The 20,721-nt window shown below is 40.8% G+C and overlaps 1 protein-coding gene across 1 annotated transcript in view; it reads right to left on the bottom strand.

The window, feature by feature from the left end:
- Positions 1-20,104, bottom strand: part of LOC143276730 (serine hydroxymethyltransferase, mitochondrial-like) — a 49,175-nt gene extending 29,071 nt beyond the window's left edge. Inside the window, exon 1 of the mRNA XM_076581394.1 lies at positions 19,977-20,104. Coding sequence (XP_076437509.1) covers positions 19,977-20,015 — 39 coding nt within the window. The 5' untranslated portion in view covers positions 20,016-20,104. The remainder of the gene's footprint in view (positions 1-19,976) is intronic.
- Positions 20,105-20,721: the final 617 nt, after the last annotated feature.

Raw genomic sequence — 20,721 nt, 5'->3', positions numbered from 1 at the left:
GAGGGAGAGAGGGGGGGGGAGAGAGAGAGAGAGCGAGAGAGAAAGCGAGAGGGAGAGAGGGAGAGAGAGAGAGAGGGGGAGAGAGAGGGAGAGAGAGAGAGAGGGGGAGAGGGAGAGAGAGAGAAAGTGAGAGAGGGGGAGAGAGAGAGGGGCAGAGAAGGAAGGAAGAAGACAGAGGGAGGGGGGAGAGAGAGGGAGGAAGAAAGAGGAACAGAGAGAAAGGAAGAGTGAGGGGAGAGAGAGAGAGAGAGAGAGAGAGAGAGAGAGAGAGAGAGAGAGAGGGAGAGGGAGAGAGAGGGTGGGGAGAGGATGAGAGAGGAGAGAAAGAGATGGAGAGAGAGAGACACACACACACACACACACAGTGGACACAGACACTCTTTTACTGCCACTGACAACACTATCCTTTTGGCAAAGGGGGACAATGTATGAAGAGACAAAAAAAATATTGGCGGAATTCAGAGAAATGACTGCGAAGAGTGAAAAACAAACCACATCTATCAATATTAACACTCACGATCACGCTCATACATTTTTTTTTTTTTTTTTTTTTTTTAAAGGGCAGCTTGTTTGTAGAACAATGCAACTCTACAGAGGCATATCAAACTGGCACACGCACACACATGTGCTAACAATCCACTTGGTTCACACTCTTGTATCAGTTATTCAGTACTTGTCAATGCCTTTTATGAGGCAACGACGCAACTCGGCCATCCAACTTTCTCAGAAAAAAAAAAAAAAGAGAACAGAGTAATATATCATTTTATAAAAGTTATGGTGAGACAGAGAGAGAGAGAGAGCAAGAGAGTGGGTGTGTGAGATAGAGACACACACACACAAACTCACAGAAAGGCACAAAGTGACAGAGAGAGAGAGAGAGAGAGAGAGAGAGAGAGAGAGAGAGAGAGAGAGAGAGAGAGAGAGACAGACAGACAGACAGACAGACAGAGACACACACACAGAAAGGCACAGAGAGTGAGAAAGAGAGAGAGAGAGAGAGGCAGACAGACAGAGGGAGACAGGGAGACAGACAGACAGACACAGAGACAGAAATACAGACAAGAGAGCTTTGCAGATTCTCTCAACTTGGCCAACAACCCAGTCTATGCAGATCAGACTTTGAATCTCCATCCGCTCGCTGTTCGTTCAACGTTCAACATGAGTCATCAGGTCATGAAGATGTTTACGACTTTCTTTCACTGCTCTGTCTCTCCTATAATTCATTCCCCATCACGATGCCCGTCTTCCCTCTCTCATGACTATGAGTTTGACACTCACACTGTGGACACTTACTAATCAAAGTTGAGCGTATCTTCATGTTTTACATTTATTTGCTTATTTATCATCATTGTTGTCTTATTTATTTATTATTATTATTATTACTACCCTTTTTTATATTATATTTATTATTTATTTATTTATGTATTTATTTACTTATTTATGTACGCTTATCTATTATTTATTCATCTTTTTTTAAGAGTGGTGGGCTACGCTGCTGGTCAGGCATCTGCTTGGCAGATGTGGTGTAGCGTATATGGATTTGTCTGAACGCAGTGATGTCTCCTTGAGCTACTGAAACTGAAACTGAGCATATCACCACCAGGCCTACACTCCACCTATTTGTGTTGTCTTCAATTCAATGTCTTCCTTCACTCATGACTATGAGTTTGACACTCACGCTGTGGACACTTACCTATCCAAGCTGAGCGTATCACCACCAGGCCTACACTCCACCTATTTGTGTTGTCTTCAATTTAACGTCTTCCTCACTCTTTGTATTTGCATACAAATTTGTATTACTCTTTTTGTCAGATTCAGATAAAAAAAAAAATGATGATGAATAAGCAAATAAATGTAAAACATGAAGACACACATTCACACATACACCAGGTGTACAGCAGAGGGGGAGTGGGGGTGTGGGGGGGTGGGGGCAAACACAAACACAGTCATACACACAAATATATGCAGGGAGGACAGAGAGAGAGAGAGAGAGAGAGAGAGAGAGAGAGAGAGAGAGGGGCAGACAGGCAGAGAGACAGAAACAGAGACACAGACAGAAACACATGCAGAGAGAGAGAGAGAGAGAGAGGGAGGGGAGGTACACAGAGGGAAACAAAGAGGGAGACAGTATGTGCTTTGTGTGTGTGTGTGTGTGTGTGTGTGTGTGTGTGTGTGTGTGTGTGAGAGAGAGAGAGAGAGAGAGAGAGAGAGAGAGAGAGAGAGAGAGAGAGAGAGAGAATGTGTGTGTGTGTGTGTGAGTGAGAGAGAAAGAAAGAGAATATGTGTGTGTGTGTGTGTATGTGTGTATATATATATGTGTGTGTGTGTGTGTGTGTTTTATCTTCAGTTTAACGTCTATTCACTATAAGTGTTTTTAGATGGAAAGGAGTAAAGAAGTGGATAAAGGAAAGGGAATGCATGTGAATATTAGTGTAAAAAAATATTCATGTTATGTATCAGAGGAAAAGTATCTTATAAGAAAAAGGTCTAAAGAGATTGTGGTGTGTATTGAATGAGGTGTCATGGGAAGGAGAATATGTATATGCATATCAACAAGTATTAACCTATAACAATGTAAATATAAATAACAACATTAATTATAACACATCAAAGGAGGATACCAATTGGACTGGAGTTTAAAATTTCCGAAAACATTCTAAGCAATTAATAATCATTCAAAATCTTTTCAGTGGCTAATAAAATATTGGAAGAAAAGTCATCAATTACATCTTTAGGAATTAACTGTGTGTGTGTGTGTGTGTGTGTGTGTGTGTGACTGGGTTTTGTGAACACTTTGTGTGTGTGTGTGTGTGTGTGTGTGTGTGTGTGAGAGAGAGAGAGAGAGAGAGAGAGAGAGAGAGAGAGAGAGAGAGAGAGACAGACAGACAGAGGGAGAGAGGATATGTGTGTGTGTGTGTGTGTGTGTGTGTATGAGCGTACGTGCGTGCGTGCATGTGTGAGTTTCTGTCTATGTCTCTTTGCACCCGAGTCGCTATTCTGAACGCTACAGATTTATTGATTTCACCCTTCTTCAGTCCTGCTGCCGGTAACAGTACACGTTTCCAACACGCGTGCAACGACATTCATACCTTACAAGCCAGCCTTTCACTGCAGGCTAAGCTTAGCGGTGTCAGCGTCTGTCTTTCAACCACATCGCAATGATCTTTTTTTTTTTTTTTTTCTTTGCCCCTCCTCAAAGATAGCACACAGGTTACTGACCTACTTACAGCAATCTTTCTGTGTCACTGTGCAATCACTTGACCTGATATCTTGCTGATACCTTCAAACAATGAAGAAACATTGTTCTTTTTAAAAAACAACAACAACTATTTCTATATATGTTTTAACCCCCCCCCCCCCCCCCACCTTTTTTCCATAACCGACTGAACGCTGACATGGATTACAGGATCTTTAACATAACCCCCCCCCAACCCCCTTGTTTCCATAACCCACTGAACGCTGACATGGATTACAGGATCTTTAACGTGCGTATTTGATCTTCTGCTTGCGTGTACACATGAAGGGGGTTCAGGCACTAAGCACGTTTGCACGTATGTTGACCTGGGAGATCGGAAAAATCTCCACCCTTTACCCACCAGGCACCGTCACCGAGATTCGAACCCGGGACCCTCAGATTTGAAAGTCCAACGCTTTAACCACTCGGCTACTGCGCCCGTCTCTCACATTCCAACAACAACAACAATAACAATAATATCATAGTAAACAAAATTGTGCCCAGCACTGCAAAGGTCTTATATTGTGCTGTTCCCAGGGATATGGACCACATAAAAACAGAAAATTAAGGGAAGCAAACAGATCGTTTACAGAGTAAAAAACAAAATACAATGCACACACATTGGCAGTAAAATACTTGATTTAATAATAACACGTAACTAAGACATGCATTCATATACACATACTGATAAAGGAGAGGTCAAAATATATGGATTTGTGTGTGTGTGTGTGTGTGTGTGTGTGTGTGTGTGTGTGTGTGTGTGTGTGTGTGTGTGTGTGTGTGTGTGTAAAACTATTAACTAAATAATTACATATACTCTAGGACAAGTAATCATATATTTGTGAAAGGCGATCATTCACTGCACCACTGTTCCAATTTTGGAACAATGACTCGATCTCGGTCAGCAAAGTTCTGCCCTTCAAAAAGCAAATGAAGGATAAAACTGCTGTGTGTGTGTGTGTGTGTGTGTGTGTGTGTGTGTGTGTGTGTGTGTGTGTGTATTACACCATACCCACCGGTTTCATGTGACAGACATGACAATAAAAAAAAAAAAGAAACTACCTCATCTAATCAAAAAAACAAAACAAGAGAAAAACACCTGGGTGTGAGAATGACATAAACTCAGGGTGGTTGCAGCGTCGCTGGGGTAGGGGTGGAGGGTTAGGTTTGGGGGACTGGGGGTGCCAGGGTGCCGGGGTGCCGGGGTGGGGGGTCTGCTTTTTCAAGACGAACGTACACTACCCACAGATTCCTTTCTTACAAAAAGGAGTCGGTGGCAATCTCGATTCATCATTTCATGTCCGCTGTGATCTGTCTCTTGCACTGTGTGCACACGTCATTGGCTTTTCTGAATAAAATACACGCAAAATGTCATTGCATTCGTTGCAATTTTTTTTTTTATTTATTTTTTTTCTGCTGTTGTGCTGTGTAGTGTTCTTGGTGTACAATGTTGTGTTGCAGTGACCTTCAGTCACAAGCAACAATTTTTGGTATGAAAAGTTTTGGCAGCCTTCACCCTATCATTATCATAATTTCACTCTTTAATTTAGGTTAAAAAGATCATTCAAACAGCGAACATTTTAGAACTGGTGCTTCTCTTCAATTCATTTGAAGCATGAACCACAAAAATATTGACTCTGAACACAGTACCTGAATTATTTTCCTTTTTTTATTTCAGTGAAAGTGTTGAGCAGCTACATTTAGACATTTGCTTGGAAACATTTTCTATTGTCAGACAAACATGTTAACCCATTGAAAGCTGTCGTCAAGTACTCGACAGTGGTAGGCTGTGACCTCTCTGATACAAGACCGAGCTTACAGGTCAGGATGTCGGTGAAGGGCTGTCACCTTACTGAGATAAGACAGAGCTTACAGGTCAGGATGTCAGTGAAGGGCTGTCACCTCTCTGATACAGGGCAGAGCTTAAAGGTCTGGATATCAGTGAGGTAAGACAAAGCTTACAGGTCAGGATGTCAGTGAAGGGCTGTCACATCACTGAGATAAGACAGAGTTTACAGGTCAGGATGTCAGTGAAGGGCTGTCACCTTACTGAGATAAAACAGAGCTTACAGGTCAGGATGTCAGTGAAGGGCTGTCACCTCAATGAGATAAAACAACTTACAGGTAAGGATGTCAGTGAAGGGCTGTCACCTCACTGAAATATGACATAGCTTACAGGTCAGGATGTCAGTGAAGGGCTGTCACCTTACTATGATAAAACAGCTTACAGGTCAGGATGTCAGTGAGGTGAGACAGAGCTTACAGGTCAGGATGTCAGTGAAGGGCTGTCACCTTACTATGATAAAACAGCTTACAGGTCAGGATGTCAGTGAGGTGAGACAGAGCTTACAGGTCAGGATGTCAGTGAAGGGCTGTCACCTCACTGAGATAAGACAGAGCTTACAGGTCAGGATGTCAGCTGTCACCTCACTGATACAGGATAGAGCTTACAGGTCAGGATGTCAGTGAGGTGAGACAGAGCTTACAGGTCAGGATGTCAGTGATGGGCTGTCACCTCACTGAGATAAGACAGAGCTTACAGGTCAGGATGTCAGCTGTCACCTCACTGATACAGGACAGAGCTTACAGGTCAGGATGTCAGTGTGGTGAGACAGAGCTTACAGGTCAGGATGTCAGTGAAGGGCTGTCACCTCACTGAAATAAGACAGAGCTTACAGGTCAGGATGTCAGCTGTCACCTCACTGATACAGGACAGAGCTTACAGGTCAGGATGTCAGTGAGGTGAGACAGAGCTTACAGGTCAGGATGTCAGTGATGGGCTGTCACCTCACTGAGATAAAACAGAGCTTACAGGTCAGGATGTCAGCTGTCACCTCACTGATACAGGATAGAGCTTACAGGTCAGGATGTCAGTGAGGTGAGACAGAGCTTACAGGTCAGGATGTCAGTGATGGGCTGTCACCTCACTGAGATAAAACAGAGCTTACAGGTCAGGATGTCAGCTGTCACCTCACTGATACAGGATAGAGCTTACAGGTCAGGATGTCAGTGAGGTGAGACAGAGCTTACAGGTCAGGATGTCAGTGATGGGCTGTCACCTCACTGAGATAAAACAGAGCTTACAGGTCAGGATGTCAGCTGTCACCTCACTGATACAGGACAGAGGTTACAGGTCAGGATGTCAGTGAGGTAAGACAGAGCTTACAGGTCAGGATGTCAGTGAAAGGCAACAAAAGGGTTGTCCTCTGACAAGATTCTGCTGAAGAAATCCATGGACAGGTACACTAAGATACATACATATATACATGCATGCACTCAATGCCTGACTACGCCATTGGGTTATGCTGCTGTTCAGGCATCCGCCTAACAGATGTGGTATAGTGTGTGTGTGTGTGTGTGTGTGTGTGTGTGTGTGTGTGTGTGTGTGTGTGTGTGTGTGAACTTGAGAAACTGAAACAGAAATTTAAACACAACAGAAAGCGGTAACCACACCTCAAAACTGTGCCACACAGATCTCATTGTTTTCACCAATCTTTAGCAGTCAAGGGGTTAAACAGAGGAACTCCTTAAACCGATGACGGGGTCCTGTCTAGCTGCTCACAGACAATGTCAATACGATGTAAAGGTCAAAGGTCAACAGAAAGCAGCTGGAAAATGCCACTGTGTCAACCCCAGTACCCGAAAATCTCTGTCTCTCTCACTCTGTATGTCTTTTTCACTCTTTTCTTCTTCTTATTTTCATGTTCTGGAACAGTTGTGTGTGAATGTGTGTCAAGTGTCTGAGTGTGTGTGAGTGCATGTGTACGTGCATGCATGTGTGCGTGCGTGCGTGTGCGTGAGTGCATGTGAGTGCGCGTGCGTGTGTGCATGCGTGTGTGAGGTGGGGGGTGTTTTCCAGTTGCAGGCTTTTGGTTTGGTTTTGTATTATCATGAAGTATAGACCCTATTTAGGGCGGGGACTGCATGGAAAACAACAACACACAATTTGCTTATCTTGTATCCTCAGAAATAAAAAGAGAATTTCTCTTGTCGTGTCATGCCTTCCCTGTATGCCTTTTCCTGTTTCGATACTGTCACCGCTACATATATTTCCTAACTGCTTATTTATTATCTTATCGTTTTACTCATGTGTAGCGTAGGTCTAACCTATTTGCAGCAAGGATTGGATGGAAACCACACACACACACACACACACCAGAGCAAATCTGCTAACCTCCAAAGTTCAGAATTTCGTCTTGTCTTGTCTCTCTCTCCCTCTCCCACACACACACGGAGTCAGACATCAGTCAGAAATAAAGCATGACCCAGTAGGCTAGTTTGTGGAACAAAACATTTTGATCCTGCCGATTCTGAGTGACTTCAATTTCTGTAAACAGAGCGGGGGCCAAGTGCTTATGCGTCCAACCAGGAAGCGAATATCCGTGGCTTTGAATCCCATGTATACCAACTGGGACTGTTACTTTCTCTGGCCACCCAGACCCTTCTCTCCTTTACTAAACCTCGAGTGGTGGTCTGGGTGCCAGGCTTTCAAACTGTCCTGTGTGCAGCATGCACTTTGTACATGTAAAAGAACCCACAGCAACGAAAGGGATTGTCCCCAGCACAATTTTGTGCAAAAAACAAAACAAAACAAAACAAAAAAATCTTCAAAAAATACAAGTGCACTTGCAGACAGATTCTTTTTTTCAGTCTAAGTAGGGGAGGGGCGTGCGGGGGCTGGGGGCTGGGGGAAGAGAGCTGCCTGAATTTCATAAAGATAAATCTGTCGTGACAAAGTAACCATCCCCCAACCCCCCCCCCCCCCCTGCATCTTTGTTATTTCCCTGAGATAAGTCTTCATGACAAAGTTCAACTCAAGTGTGTTAATTTCAAATATCATATGATATTTAACGTTATGTATGCACCATACTGGTTTTCTTTGTCTTTTCATTATGTGCAAATTCTTTCTGATACAGTCATTCTGGTAAAGTCTGTCAACATCTCTCTCTCTCTCCCCCTCCCCCCATATTAACCAGTGTATGCATGTGTGTGTAAGTTGGTGCGTATGTGCGCGCGAGCGTGCGTGCGTACGTGTGTGTGTGTGTGACACTAAGTTATATTCCATGTTATTTTTTAAGTTTCGTGTTTAACTTTTGTTGTTGTTGTTGTTGTTACTGTCTACAGTGTCCGTACCAATTTTTTTTCTTTTCTTCTTTTGTGTGCGTGTGTGTGTGTGAGTGAGGGCATGGTGTAAAGAAGCTTTCAGCTTTTCCAGTTACCCTCAATAAAACATTTGTTCATTTGTTCCCCCCCTCCTTTCTTACTCACACACACACACACAAACTCATGCACACACACACACACACAAACTCATGCACACACACACACACACACACAGACACTACAGTATGCCGTGACAAGACATACTCATTACTTGTATATATGTGTAGAAATCCCAGCTGGTGCCCTGTCAAAATATAGACCAACACGCACACACCATGGGCTTCAGGAGAAAGTTTCAGTGAAACTAAATCTGCTCTCCCTCCTCTCTAATCCCCAAACCACTGCAACACACTACATGAACAATATGTTGCTCTGATATATATATATATATATATATGTGTGTGTGTGTGTGTGTGTGTGTGTAGCCGAGCGCTCAGCTCAGGCTTAATAAAGCGCTTTCAAACAAACAACGGATGACATGAACAATATGACGCTCGAACAATACTTCAATCTTTTTTCTTTTTTTTTAAATTAAAGAGTGTATTCATACAGAGCTTTCAAGCAAACAACAGACTACATCAACAATATGGCGATCTAATAATGCTTCTATCTTTCTTTTTAAAGAGTGTGTTGATACAGTGCTTTCAAACTAACAACAGTATACAGCACTTTCAAACAAACAACAGACTGCATGCATAATATGGCGTTTTAATGATATTTCCTTCTTTTTTTTTTTAAAGAGTGTCTTTATACAGCACTTTTGAACAAACTGACATGGACAATATGGCGTTCTAATGATATTTTTTATTTTTTTATTTTAAACTTTTTTTAAAGACTGTATTTTGTACAGCGTTTTCAAACAGACTTTTTAGCCATCTGCGCACTCACAGATAGATTCATGAGCATCCTTCCCCCCACCCCACCACCACCCTCCCCCATCCCCCATCTGGATGACAACGATGGTCATCATCGATCTCGATGGACACACCACCATCAATAATATGGCACTCTAATAATATTTAAATCTTTTATTTTAAATGTATTTATACAGCGCTTTCAAACAAAAAGCCTTTTTACAATTACTACATCAGTCGGCCACAAACACACACACACAGATACGGAGGCACTATAAATGTAACTGACAGTGACACACTTTTTATTTTCAACCTACTATTCTGAAACACTGGATACAAAGTACCTCAGTGACATTCATCAGTTTTCAAGGTGATTTCCTGTGAAAAACAATGTTTAAAGAGGGATTAAAACTAGGTATAAAGTTCCGAAAGCTTAGTCACACTAGCCTACTGTTATCTGCCCAAACTACCAGTTAAAAAAAAGAAAAGAAAGAAAAACATAGGAGAGAAAAGACATAGGTATATATCTGATGCTTCTTTCACTTCTTTAAGAAACAGTGAAGACATCTGGACAGCCATTTATTCTCTCTCTCTGTCTCTCTCTTTATATATGAGTGATAGAATGTTGGAGTAAGGGATGAAAGTAGAGCGAGAGACAGAGAGGGAGATGGAGAGAGAAAGAGAGAGAGGTGGGGATGGAGAGAGGGAAGGAGAGAGAGAGGGAAGGAGAGAGAGGGGAGGAGAGAGAGAGAGAGAATTCGGAACTCAAAACGTTTTTTATTCAAGGATTAAAATTTTAGGCATGGACTATTCTTCCAATCTGTCCTTGCTAATCTACATCAGAGAGAGAGAGAGAGAGAGAGAGAAGACAAGACACTGGTTTATCTGTTTGGCCTCCGGCCCATAACAAAGGAGTGGGCCACTAACAAAAATTTTACATAATGAATCATATAGTGTGAATAATATATCAATGCGCATGTGACTTGCAAGCTCTCTCTCTCTCTATCTCTCTCCTCTCCCTCAAACACATGCACGTATGCATATACAGAGAGAGAGAGAGAGAGAGAGAGAGAGAGAGAGAGAGAGAGAGAGAGAGAGAGAGAAAGGGGGGGGGGAGAGCATGCGTGAGAGAGAGAGAGAGAGAGAGAGAGAGAGAGAGAGAGAGAGAGAGAGAGAGAGAGAGAGAGAGAAAGACACACACACACGAAGTGAAGGACAGAGAAAGACGGACAGATAAGAGACAGAGGCACAAAAGAACAAATCAAATCATAAGGTTTACAGCTGAGCCGGCCACAAAGGGGCCATTTCAGGGCCGAGTACCTGTCAGCTCTTAAACCCAAAGAGAAACCAATATACAGACAGACAGACAAGACTAAAAATATTGTCCCAAACTCTGTGCCCTTTCACCACTGAAATTCAAATTGTGCAGTTTATGTGGCCACAAAAAAAAAAAGAAAAAAAAAAAAAAAAGAAAAAAAAAAAAAGGCAGGAAATGTTCTGATGCCTGTGTCAACAAAGGAGCACATACTTCAGCTTATGAATCCCATATGTGAAAGGTATGACAACAAAACATGTGTGTGTGTGCCACTGTGTGTGTGTGTGTGTGTGTGTGTGTGTGTGTGTGTGTACATGTTATGTCATGTGGCAAGAACATGTGTGCATGACTTCATCCGTGTGACAGTATGCATGCCACCATGTACATGTGTGTACAGTTAGTGAGACAGACTATACATATAGCCCATGTATGTGACCATGTATGTGTGTACAGAGAGACAGGCTATACATTTTCCCCATGTATGTGATCATGTATGTGTGTACAGAGAGACAGACTATACATATAGCCCATGTATGTGACCATGTATGTGTGTACAGAGAGACAGACTACACATATAGCCCATGTATGTGTGTACAGAGAGACAGACTACACATATAGCCCATGTATGTGACCATGTATGTGTGTACAGAGAGACAGACTATACATTTTCCCCATGTATGTGATCATGTATGTGTGTACAGAGAGACAGACTATACATATAGCCCATGTATGTGACCATGTATGTGTGTACAGACAGAGAGACAGACTACACATATAGCCCATGTATGTGACCATGTATGTGTGTACAGAGAGACAGACTATACATTTTCCCCATGTATGTGACCATGTATGTGTACAGAAAGAGACAGACTACACATATAGCCCATGTATGTGACCATGTATGTGTGTACAGAGACAGACTACACATATAGCCCATGTATGTGACCATGTATGTGTGTACAGAGAGACAGACTACACATATAGCCCTTGTATGCTCTCTGGTTCTCTCAAGATTGGATTACTGCAACTCTCTTTTGGCCGGCCTTCCCAAATACCTGTTTGACAGACTCCAACGAATTCAGAATAACGCTGCCAGACTCATTTGCAGAGCTTCTAAATTTGACCATGTTTCTCCTCTCCTTCAGTCTCTCCACTGGTTGCCTGTTTCTGATCGAATAGACTATAAGCTATCCACTCTGACCTTTTCTGCAGTCAACGGATCTGGCCCCAAGTATCTTTCTGAACTCATCCATATCTATACCCCGTCTCGCCAGCTCCGTTCTTCCTCTGATACTCGACTTCTCAGGATACCTCACGTCAGAAGTAAGACCTATGGACACAGATCGTTTTCTTTTCAATCGCCAAAGACGTGGAACAAGCTCCCTGATAACCTCCGTCACTCTGATTCCCTCGCATCTTTTAAATCTCGTCTCAAAACTCACCTTTTCCCTCAGCAATAAGTTCAATTGTGGCAGGTCCACAACTACATGCATGTATATGAATGTGTATTGTGTGTGCGTGTGTTTATGTAAGTTTGTGCCTGCCTATGTGTGCGTATTTGTTAGGGTAGCTGTTAGATACACATGTATGTAATGTATGTATGCAGTGTGTGTGTGTGTGTGCGTGCGTGCGTGTGTGTGTGCGCGTACGTGCGTGCGTGTGTGTGTGTGTGTGGTCACATTTTGGTGTGTGTATGTAACATAGATATAATGTTTTATGTTATCAAAAGCGTTTTTGTAAAGCACCTAGAGCAGATTTCTGGATAGTGTGCTATATAAGTATCCATTATTATTATTATTATTATGTATGTGACCAAGTATGTGTACAGAGAGACAGACTATACATATAGCCCATGTATGTGATCATGTATGTGTACAGATAGAGAGAAAGATTATACATTTTCCCCATGTATGTGACCATGTATGTGTGTACAGAGAGACAGACTATACATATAGCCCATGTATGTGACCAAGTATGTGTACAGAGAGACAGACTATACATATAGCACATGTATGTGACCATGTATGTGTGTACAGAGAGACAGACTATACATATAGCCCATGTATGTGACCATGTATGTGTGTACAGACAGACAGACTACACATATAGCCCATGTATGTGACCATGTATGTGTGTTCAGAGAGACAGACTATACATTTTCCCCATGTATATGACCATGTATGTGTACAGAAAGAGAGACAGACTACACATATAGCCCATGTATGTGACCATGTATGTGTGTACAGAGAGACAGACTACACATATAGCCCATGTACGTGACCATGTATGTGTGTACAGAGAGACAGACTACACATATAGCCCATGTATGTGACCAAGTATGTGTATGTACAGAGAGACAGACTATACATATAGCCCATGTATGTGACCATGTATGTGTGTACAGAGAGACAGACTATACATATAGCCCATGTATGTGATCATGTATGTGTACAGATAGAGAGACAGACTATACATTTTCCCCATGTATGTGATCATGTATGTGTGTACAGAGAGACAGACTATACATATAGCCCATGTATGTGACCATGTATGTGTGTACAGAGAGACAGACTATACATTTTCCCCATGTATGTGATCATGTATGTGTGTACAGAGAGACAGACTATACATTTTCCCCATGTATGTGACCATGTATGTGTACAGATAGAGAGACAGACTGTACATATGCCCATGTATGTGACCATTATGTGTGTACAGAGAGACAGACTATACATTTTCCCCATGTATGTGATCATGTATGTGTGTACAGAGAGACAGACTACACATACAGCCCATGTATGTGACCATGTATGTGTGTACAGAGAGACAGATTATGCATTTTCCCCATGTATGTGATCATGTATGTGTACAGACAGATAGACAGACTATACATTTTCCCCATGTATGTGATCATGTATGTGTGTACAGATAGACAGACTGTACATATGCACATGTATGTGTGCAGGCAAGCACAATAAGCATTCATGTACACATATACACGCATGAATAACTATGTTTCCGAGTTGAGTAACCACAAACACACACACAGCATGCAGTTTGTCCAAGATTCAACACATGACTGCATACATGATGAAAAAAAACTTCTTTAAAAAACAAACCCAAAAAACAACCACACCACTAAACACCTACAAGAAGAGCAATGGCCCAGTGGTAATACACCTGACTGTGAAATCAGTGTCTACAGGTTCCGAACCCAACACTAGACCAGGATTTTTTAATTTTTTTATTTTTATTTTGTACTCTCTCCCCCCTGTCCTCCTCTGTCCCTAAACCTTAAGTGGTGGTCTGGGTGCTAGTCTCATGGACGATACCATATATACCCATGGTCCCCATGCGCACACATCATACATTTAACACATAAGAAACAGAACCACAGCAACAAAAGCGCTGACGCTGGCAAAATCATATGTAGAGAAACGTCCACTGCGAAAGTAAAGCAGATAAATTTGCACAGTTGTAGATGGGAGGGGGGTGGGGGGTGGGGGGGTGGGGGGGGGGCGAGGGAACCAAGAAAAAAGAGATAATAATTAGTATTTCTGTAGTGCTCAGTCTTGTGCAGAGACAAATCAAAGTGCTTTCACACCAGTCAGTCACACGCATGCATAACTCTAAAAATACTGGAAAAAAAAAGGAAGGCTATCTTGGGAAGAGGTGGGTTTTAAGGCCAGACTTGAAAGAGCTGAGTGTGGAGACCTAACGAAGCGAAGGGAGGGGGGGGAGCTCATTCCAAATGCAAGGTCCAGAGACAAAGAAAGAGTGATTACACCAATTTTTTTTAATTTATTTTTTAATTTTATTTTTAAGGGTAGCACTGCACTAGAAGAAATCAAGATGGTGTTGTCCCCAACACAGCAGTCTGAGTTTCACACGGTTAAATCAAAACAAAACAGTAACACAGCAACAGTTCTAAATCAAAACAAAACAGTAACATAGCAACAGTTCTAAATCAAAACAAAACAGTAACACAGCAACAGTTCTAAATCAACACAAACAGTAACTTAGCAACAGTTCTGAATCAAAACAAAACAGTAACACAGCAACAGTTCTAAATGAAAACAAAACAGTAACACAGCAACAGTTCTAAATCAAAACAAAACAGTAACTTAGCAACAGTTCTGAATCAAAACAAAACAGTAACACAGCAACAGTTCTAAATCAACACAAACAGTAACTTAGCAACAGTTCTAAATCAACACAAACAGTAACTTAGCAACAGTTCTAAATCCAAACAAAACAGTAACACAGCAACAGTTCTAAATCCAAACAAAACAGTAACTTAGCAACAGTTCTAAATCCAAACAAAACAGTAACTTAGCAACAGTTCTGAATCCAAACAAAACAGTAACTTAGCAACAGTTCTAAATCAAAACAAAACAGTAACACAGCAACAGTTCTAAATCAACACAAAACAGTAACACAGCAACAGTTCTAAATCAACACAAACAGTAACTTAGCAACAGTTCTAAATGAAAACAAAACAGTAACACAGCAACAGTTCTAAATCAGAACAAAACAGTAACTTAGCAACAGTTCTAAATCAAAACAAAACAGTAACTTAGCAACAGTTCTAAATCAAAACAAAACAGTAACTTAGCAACAGTTCTAAATGAAAACAAAACAGTAACACAGCAACAGTTCTAAATCAAAACAAAACAGTAACTTAGCAACAGTTCTAAATCAAAACAAAACAGTAACTTAGCAACAGTTCTAAATCAAAACAAAACAGTAACTTAGCAACAGTTCTAAATCAAAACAAAACAGTAACTTAGCAACAGTTCTAAATCCAAACAAAACAGTAACTTAGCAACAGTTCTGAATCCAAACAAAACAGTAACTTAGCAACAGTTCTAAATCAAAACAAAACAGTAACACAGCAACAGTTCTAAATCAGAACAAAACAGTAACACAGCAACAGTTCTAAATCAACACAAAACAGTAACACAGCAACAGTTCTAAATCAAAACAAAACAGTAACTTAGCAACAGTTCTAAATCAAAACAAAACAGTAACTTAGCAACAGTTCTAAATCAGAACAAAACAGTAACACAGCAACAGTTCTGAATCAAAACAAAACAGTAACACAGCAACAGTTCTAAATGAAAACAAAACAGTAACTTAGCAACAGTTCTAAATCAACACAAACAGTAACTTAGCAACAGTTCTAAATCCAAACAAAACAGTAACACAGCAACAGTTCTAAATGAAAACAAAACAGTAACACAGCAACAGTTCTAAATCAGAACAAAACAGTAACTTAGCAACAGTTCTAAATCAAAACAAAACAGTAACTTAGCAACAGTTCTAAATCAAAACAAAACAGTAACTTAGCAACAGTTCTAAATGAAAACAAAACAGTAACACAGCAACAGTTCTAAATCAAAACAAAACAGTAACTTAGCAACAGTTCTAAATCAAAACAAAACAGTAACTTAGCAACAGTTCTAAATCAGAACAAAACAGTAACTTAGCAACAGTTCTAAATCAAAACAAAACAGTAATGTAGCAACAGTTCTAAATCAAAACAAAACAGTAACTTAGCAACAGTTCTAAATCAAAACAAAACAGTAACTTAGCAACAGTTCTAAATCAAAACAAAACAGTAACTTAGCAACAGTTCTGAATCCAAACAAAACAGTAACTTAGCAACAGTTCTGAATCCAAACAAAACAGTAACTTAGCAACAGTTCTAAATCAAAACAAAACAGTAACTTAGCAACAGTTCTAAATCAAAACAAAACAGTAACTTAGCAACAGTTCTAAATCAGAACAAAACAGTAACACAGCAACAGTTCTAAATCAACACAAACAGTAACTTAGCAACAGTTCTAAATGAAAACAAAACAGTAACTTAGCAACAGTTCTAAATCAAAACAAAACAGTAACACAGCAACAGTTCTAAATCAAAACAAAACAGTAACACAGCAACAGTTCTAAATCAAAACAAAACAGTAACTTAGCAACAGTTCTAAATCTCTCCAGGAGGCTTCATCACTGCATTCAGACAACTCCAAATATATGCCACACCACATCTGCTAGTGCAAGGCAGATGCCTGACCAGCTACAGCATATAACCCAACACACTTAGGTCTTGTATAGAATTCGTTTAAATGCCTTTCGTACAAAATTTTCTAAAAATATAAAATGTATATACGGTAAGCAAATAACTGTAAGTCATCTACTCATTCACTGTCCGAGCATAAGACAGTTAATTCCTAAAGATGTAGCTGATGACTTTTTTCTTCCAATATTTCATTAGCCACTGAAAAGATTTTGAATGATTATTCACTGCTTAGAATGTTTTTGGAAATTTTAAACTCCAGTCCAGTTGGTATCCTCCTTTGATGTATCATAATCAATGTTGTTATTTATATTTACATTGTTGTAGGTTAATACTTGTTGATATGCATATACATATTATCCTTCCCATGACACCTCATTCAATACACACCACAATTTCTTTAGACCTTTTTCTCATAATATACTTTTCCTCTGATACATAACATGAATACTTTTTTTTACACTAATATTCACATGCATTCCCTTTCCTTTATCCACTTCTTTACTCCTTTCCATCTAAAAACACTTAAATTGAATAGACGTTAAACTGAAGATAAAACACTTAGGTCTTGGGTGCATGCTTATTTGTTTGTGTACCTGTCAGAGTGGATTTCTTCTACAGAATTTTTGCCCGAGGACAACACTCTCGTTGCCATGGGTTCTTTTTCAGTATGCCTAGTGCGTGCGGCGCACAGGACCTCCGTGTTTATCGTCTCATCTGAATGACCAGACGCTCAGTTAATTTTCCAGTCAAACTTGGGAGAAAGGGTGAGAGCAGGATTGATAGCCAGATCCTCACGGACTCTCTTGTCTTGGCAGATGAATGTCTTAACTATTCTGCCACCTTCCTGTTATTCAACAACAAGAACAATGAAGAAAGACGGTGTACTCTGGAACAGGGTAGCTATTCAGCACCACCCAAAAGTTAAAATGGATATATATATATATATAAAACACAACAACACAACTAGACAGGGACACGTACGTCAATGACAGTACAAACAAAAGCTTGCAGCAGGTGCATCTGCTTCTGTCAACAGCAACAATACAATTCTGAACCTTGCTGAAATTAGATCACAATGGCATGAGACTGGAGAGTAGTCAGTAATGTTTGTGTGCACTTTTCAATGGCGTAATTGCTTGTGTGTGTGTGTGTGTGTGTGTGTGTGTGTGTGTGTGTGTGTTTGTTTATCAGTGTGTCTGTGTCTACATTTGTGTGTGTGTTTGTGTCTGTGTTTATCAGTGTGTGTTTGTCTGTGTGTGTGGGTGTGTGTTAGTGTGTGTGAAAAAATGTGTGTGTGTGTGTGTGCGTGTGTCTGTTCGAGTGTGTGTCTGTGTGGTGTGTGTGTGTGGAGGGTCTAAACACCATAATTTGATTTGATTTGATTTGTCTGGAGGGTGCTCATGTGATGTAAAAGGTTTGTCCCCTACACACCATACCATGTCACTTTGTCAGAGAAAGCCCTTCTTCATTTACAATACCTTTGCTTCTGATGTGTCTGCTTGTCAGTGAAGGGCTGTCACAGTGTCAGTGTCACCTCACTGAGACTAGCCTTTCAAGTCAGGTTGTCAGTCACCGTTTGAAAAAAAGAAAAGAAAAAATGACATGGATGCTTATAGTTATATGGTGCCTATTCTTGGTCAGACCCCAAGCTCAATTACCCTACAAACACGCAGTCATTTGCACAACATGCTGTCTTCCTGGGTAGAGCCGACTGACAGCTGCCTTTGGGTGCTCATCATTTGTTTCCTGTGTTGTTCAATCAAGTTTCAGTCATGTAATGCTAACGTCCATATTCTAAATATATTTCTGTTTAATAATTATGATGTAATAATTAATTGCAATGTTTTTAAAAGCGAGTATGTGAAATGCTTTTATTTCAGAACATATGTTTATTACTCTTGTTTAATTAAGTTATCCGTGTGGGGTGGGGGTGGGGTGTGTGTGTGTGGTTTTCCGCAATTCATCTTTATTCTTATCTTATCTGTCTATTATAATCAATGTGCAGTATGGTAGGCTATGTTTATAATTATATTCAAATAATGTTTCTTAATTCTTTCTGTTTTTACATTAAGAATACTAGTTTTTACCTGCAGTGTGTGAATGTATGTATGAAACGATGTATGTGATATTTTTTACATTTGTATCTTCGTAATATTTGTAGGGGCTGTTGTTGGCTTTTACAGTTATGGTCCCCATGTTGTTTACTTGTCTATGTTGTGATAATGCACCTGACCAAATTTCTCCAGTTGGAGATAATAAAGTTATTCTTATCTTATCTTATCTTGTACACACATACACACTGACATGCAACATTTTACATGTATGACCGTTTCATTTATCTACCCCGTCATGTAGGCAGCCATACTCTGTTTTCGGCGGTGTACTGCTGGGTATGTTTTTGTTTCCATAACCCACTGAACGCCGACATGGATTACAGAAATCTTTTAACATGCATATTTGATCTTCTGTGTGTGTATACACACGAAGGGGAGTTCTGACACTATAGCAAGTCTGCGCATATGTTGACCTGGGAAATCTGAAAAACCTCCACCCTTACATAATTAACCCACCAGGTGCAATGGGGACTGAACTCCAGTGCTCTTACCATTTGACTACTAGTTTATCAAGAACTGCTGGAAATCATTGTATGCTTTCGAAATGCCTTTAGAAATCAAGCAACGTTGCACCCCCAACAACTGCCATCTTTTTGTTTTGTTTTTTGATTGTTTCTGCAACCCCCTCCTCTTCTCCCCTCCTCACCCCCCCCCTCCACACACACACATATGATATATACAGAGAGAGCAGAGAGAGCGGGGAGAGAGAGAGCGGGGAGAGAGCGAGAGAGACATGGAGAGATAGAGCGGAGAGAGAGACAGAGCCGGGGGAGAGAGAGGGAGAGAGAGAGAGAGAGAGAGAGAGAGAGAAACGCGCAGACACTTGCACGTACGTGTACACACCATGCACCCACCACCACCACTACACTCACACACACACACACGTGCACACGCACGTACACGTGTTCTTTTCATGCCTAAATTAAAAACAAAATGTAAAAAAAAAAAAGAAGCTTACAATAACGGGTGCCACAAGACTCTAATCTCCCTGCTACCAGAGCTGGTTTTAACAAAAATGCCAGTCGGCTTTAAGCTTAGCAGACGAATCAAAGACATGATGTAACATGGTGCACACGTCTGCTAGAGCGAACGAACTGTCTCCAATGTGCGAAAGGCAGGTCCCATCTGGTCTCAACGTCACTGGCTCACACACACGCGCAGTCGCTGACTGCTTGAAAACCGAAGACCATCAGCTGACCAGTCTTAGTCTTACCTGTCGTGAGACGACCGAGAATCGAGATAACAGACTCATGTCGAATCTCCAGTGAAGACGAGAACGCGTGCGGCTCCCCCACTCAACTTATAGAAAAATCGTGCGGGGTCAAGGACAGAGTTCACCAGTCATGTGACCCACTCTTTTTCGCAACGACACTTCGTCTGTACTGCGCATGCGTACAATTCTTCCGCGAGGTAAGAAACGATGGTTATATATTTTATTCTGAATTTTAAAAGAAAACTGAACTTTAATTTGAAAGGCTATTTTTCTATTCAAGTAAATATACAGAATTTGCGAGCCAGATATGCAACAAGGAGATGAAATAAGATAAAGGCGACGGGATTATTTTTGGGGCAGTATTTAGCAGACGAGAAAAAAAGCTGCTGAATGGGTCCATCATTGGAGTATTTTCGCACAAAACGGAATCTCACGCGTTAATAGGCTCTGAATTCCCTGGAAACATTTTTTTGTATGTGAAACTATTACATACGTATCATTTTAGTAATTCTGTTGAACTATGTCTCAGTTATAGAACTTTACTGGCATCATACCTTTTTGTTGGAAATTCATCGAAACGCGATGCTCCCTGGCGGTGAAGGATTTCCCCTTTCAGTGACCTCACAATGTGAGACGCGGTATTTCCCGGAAAGTCATCCGTGCGCCGCGTGTGGCGACCACGCGCTTTATTTATTTAATTAATTATTCATTTATCTATCTATCTATTTATTTTTGCAATAGTACT

Source organism: Babylonia areolata, chromosome 32 (assembly GCF_041734735.1).
Source record: "Babylonia areolata isolate BAREFJ2019XMU chromosome 32, ASM4173473v1, whole genome shotgun sequence".
NCBI lineage: Eukaryota > Metazoa > Mollusca > Gastropoda > Neogastropoda > Buccinidae > Babylonia > Babylonia areolata.
This window is presented reverse-complemented; position numbering and strand designations above follow the sequence as displayed.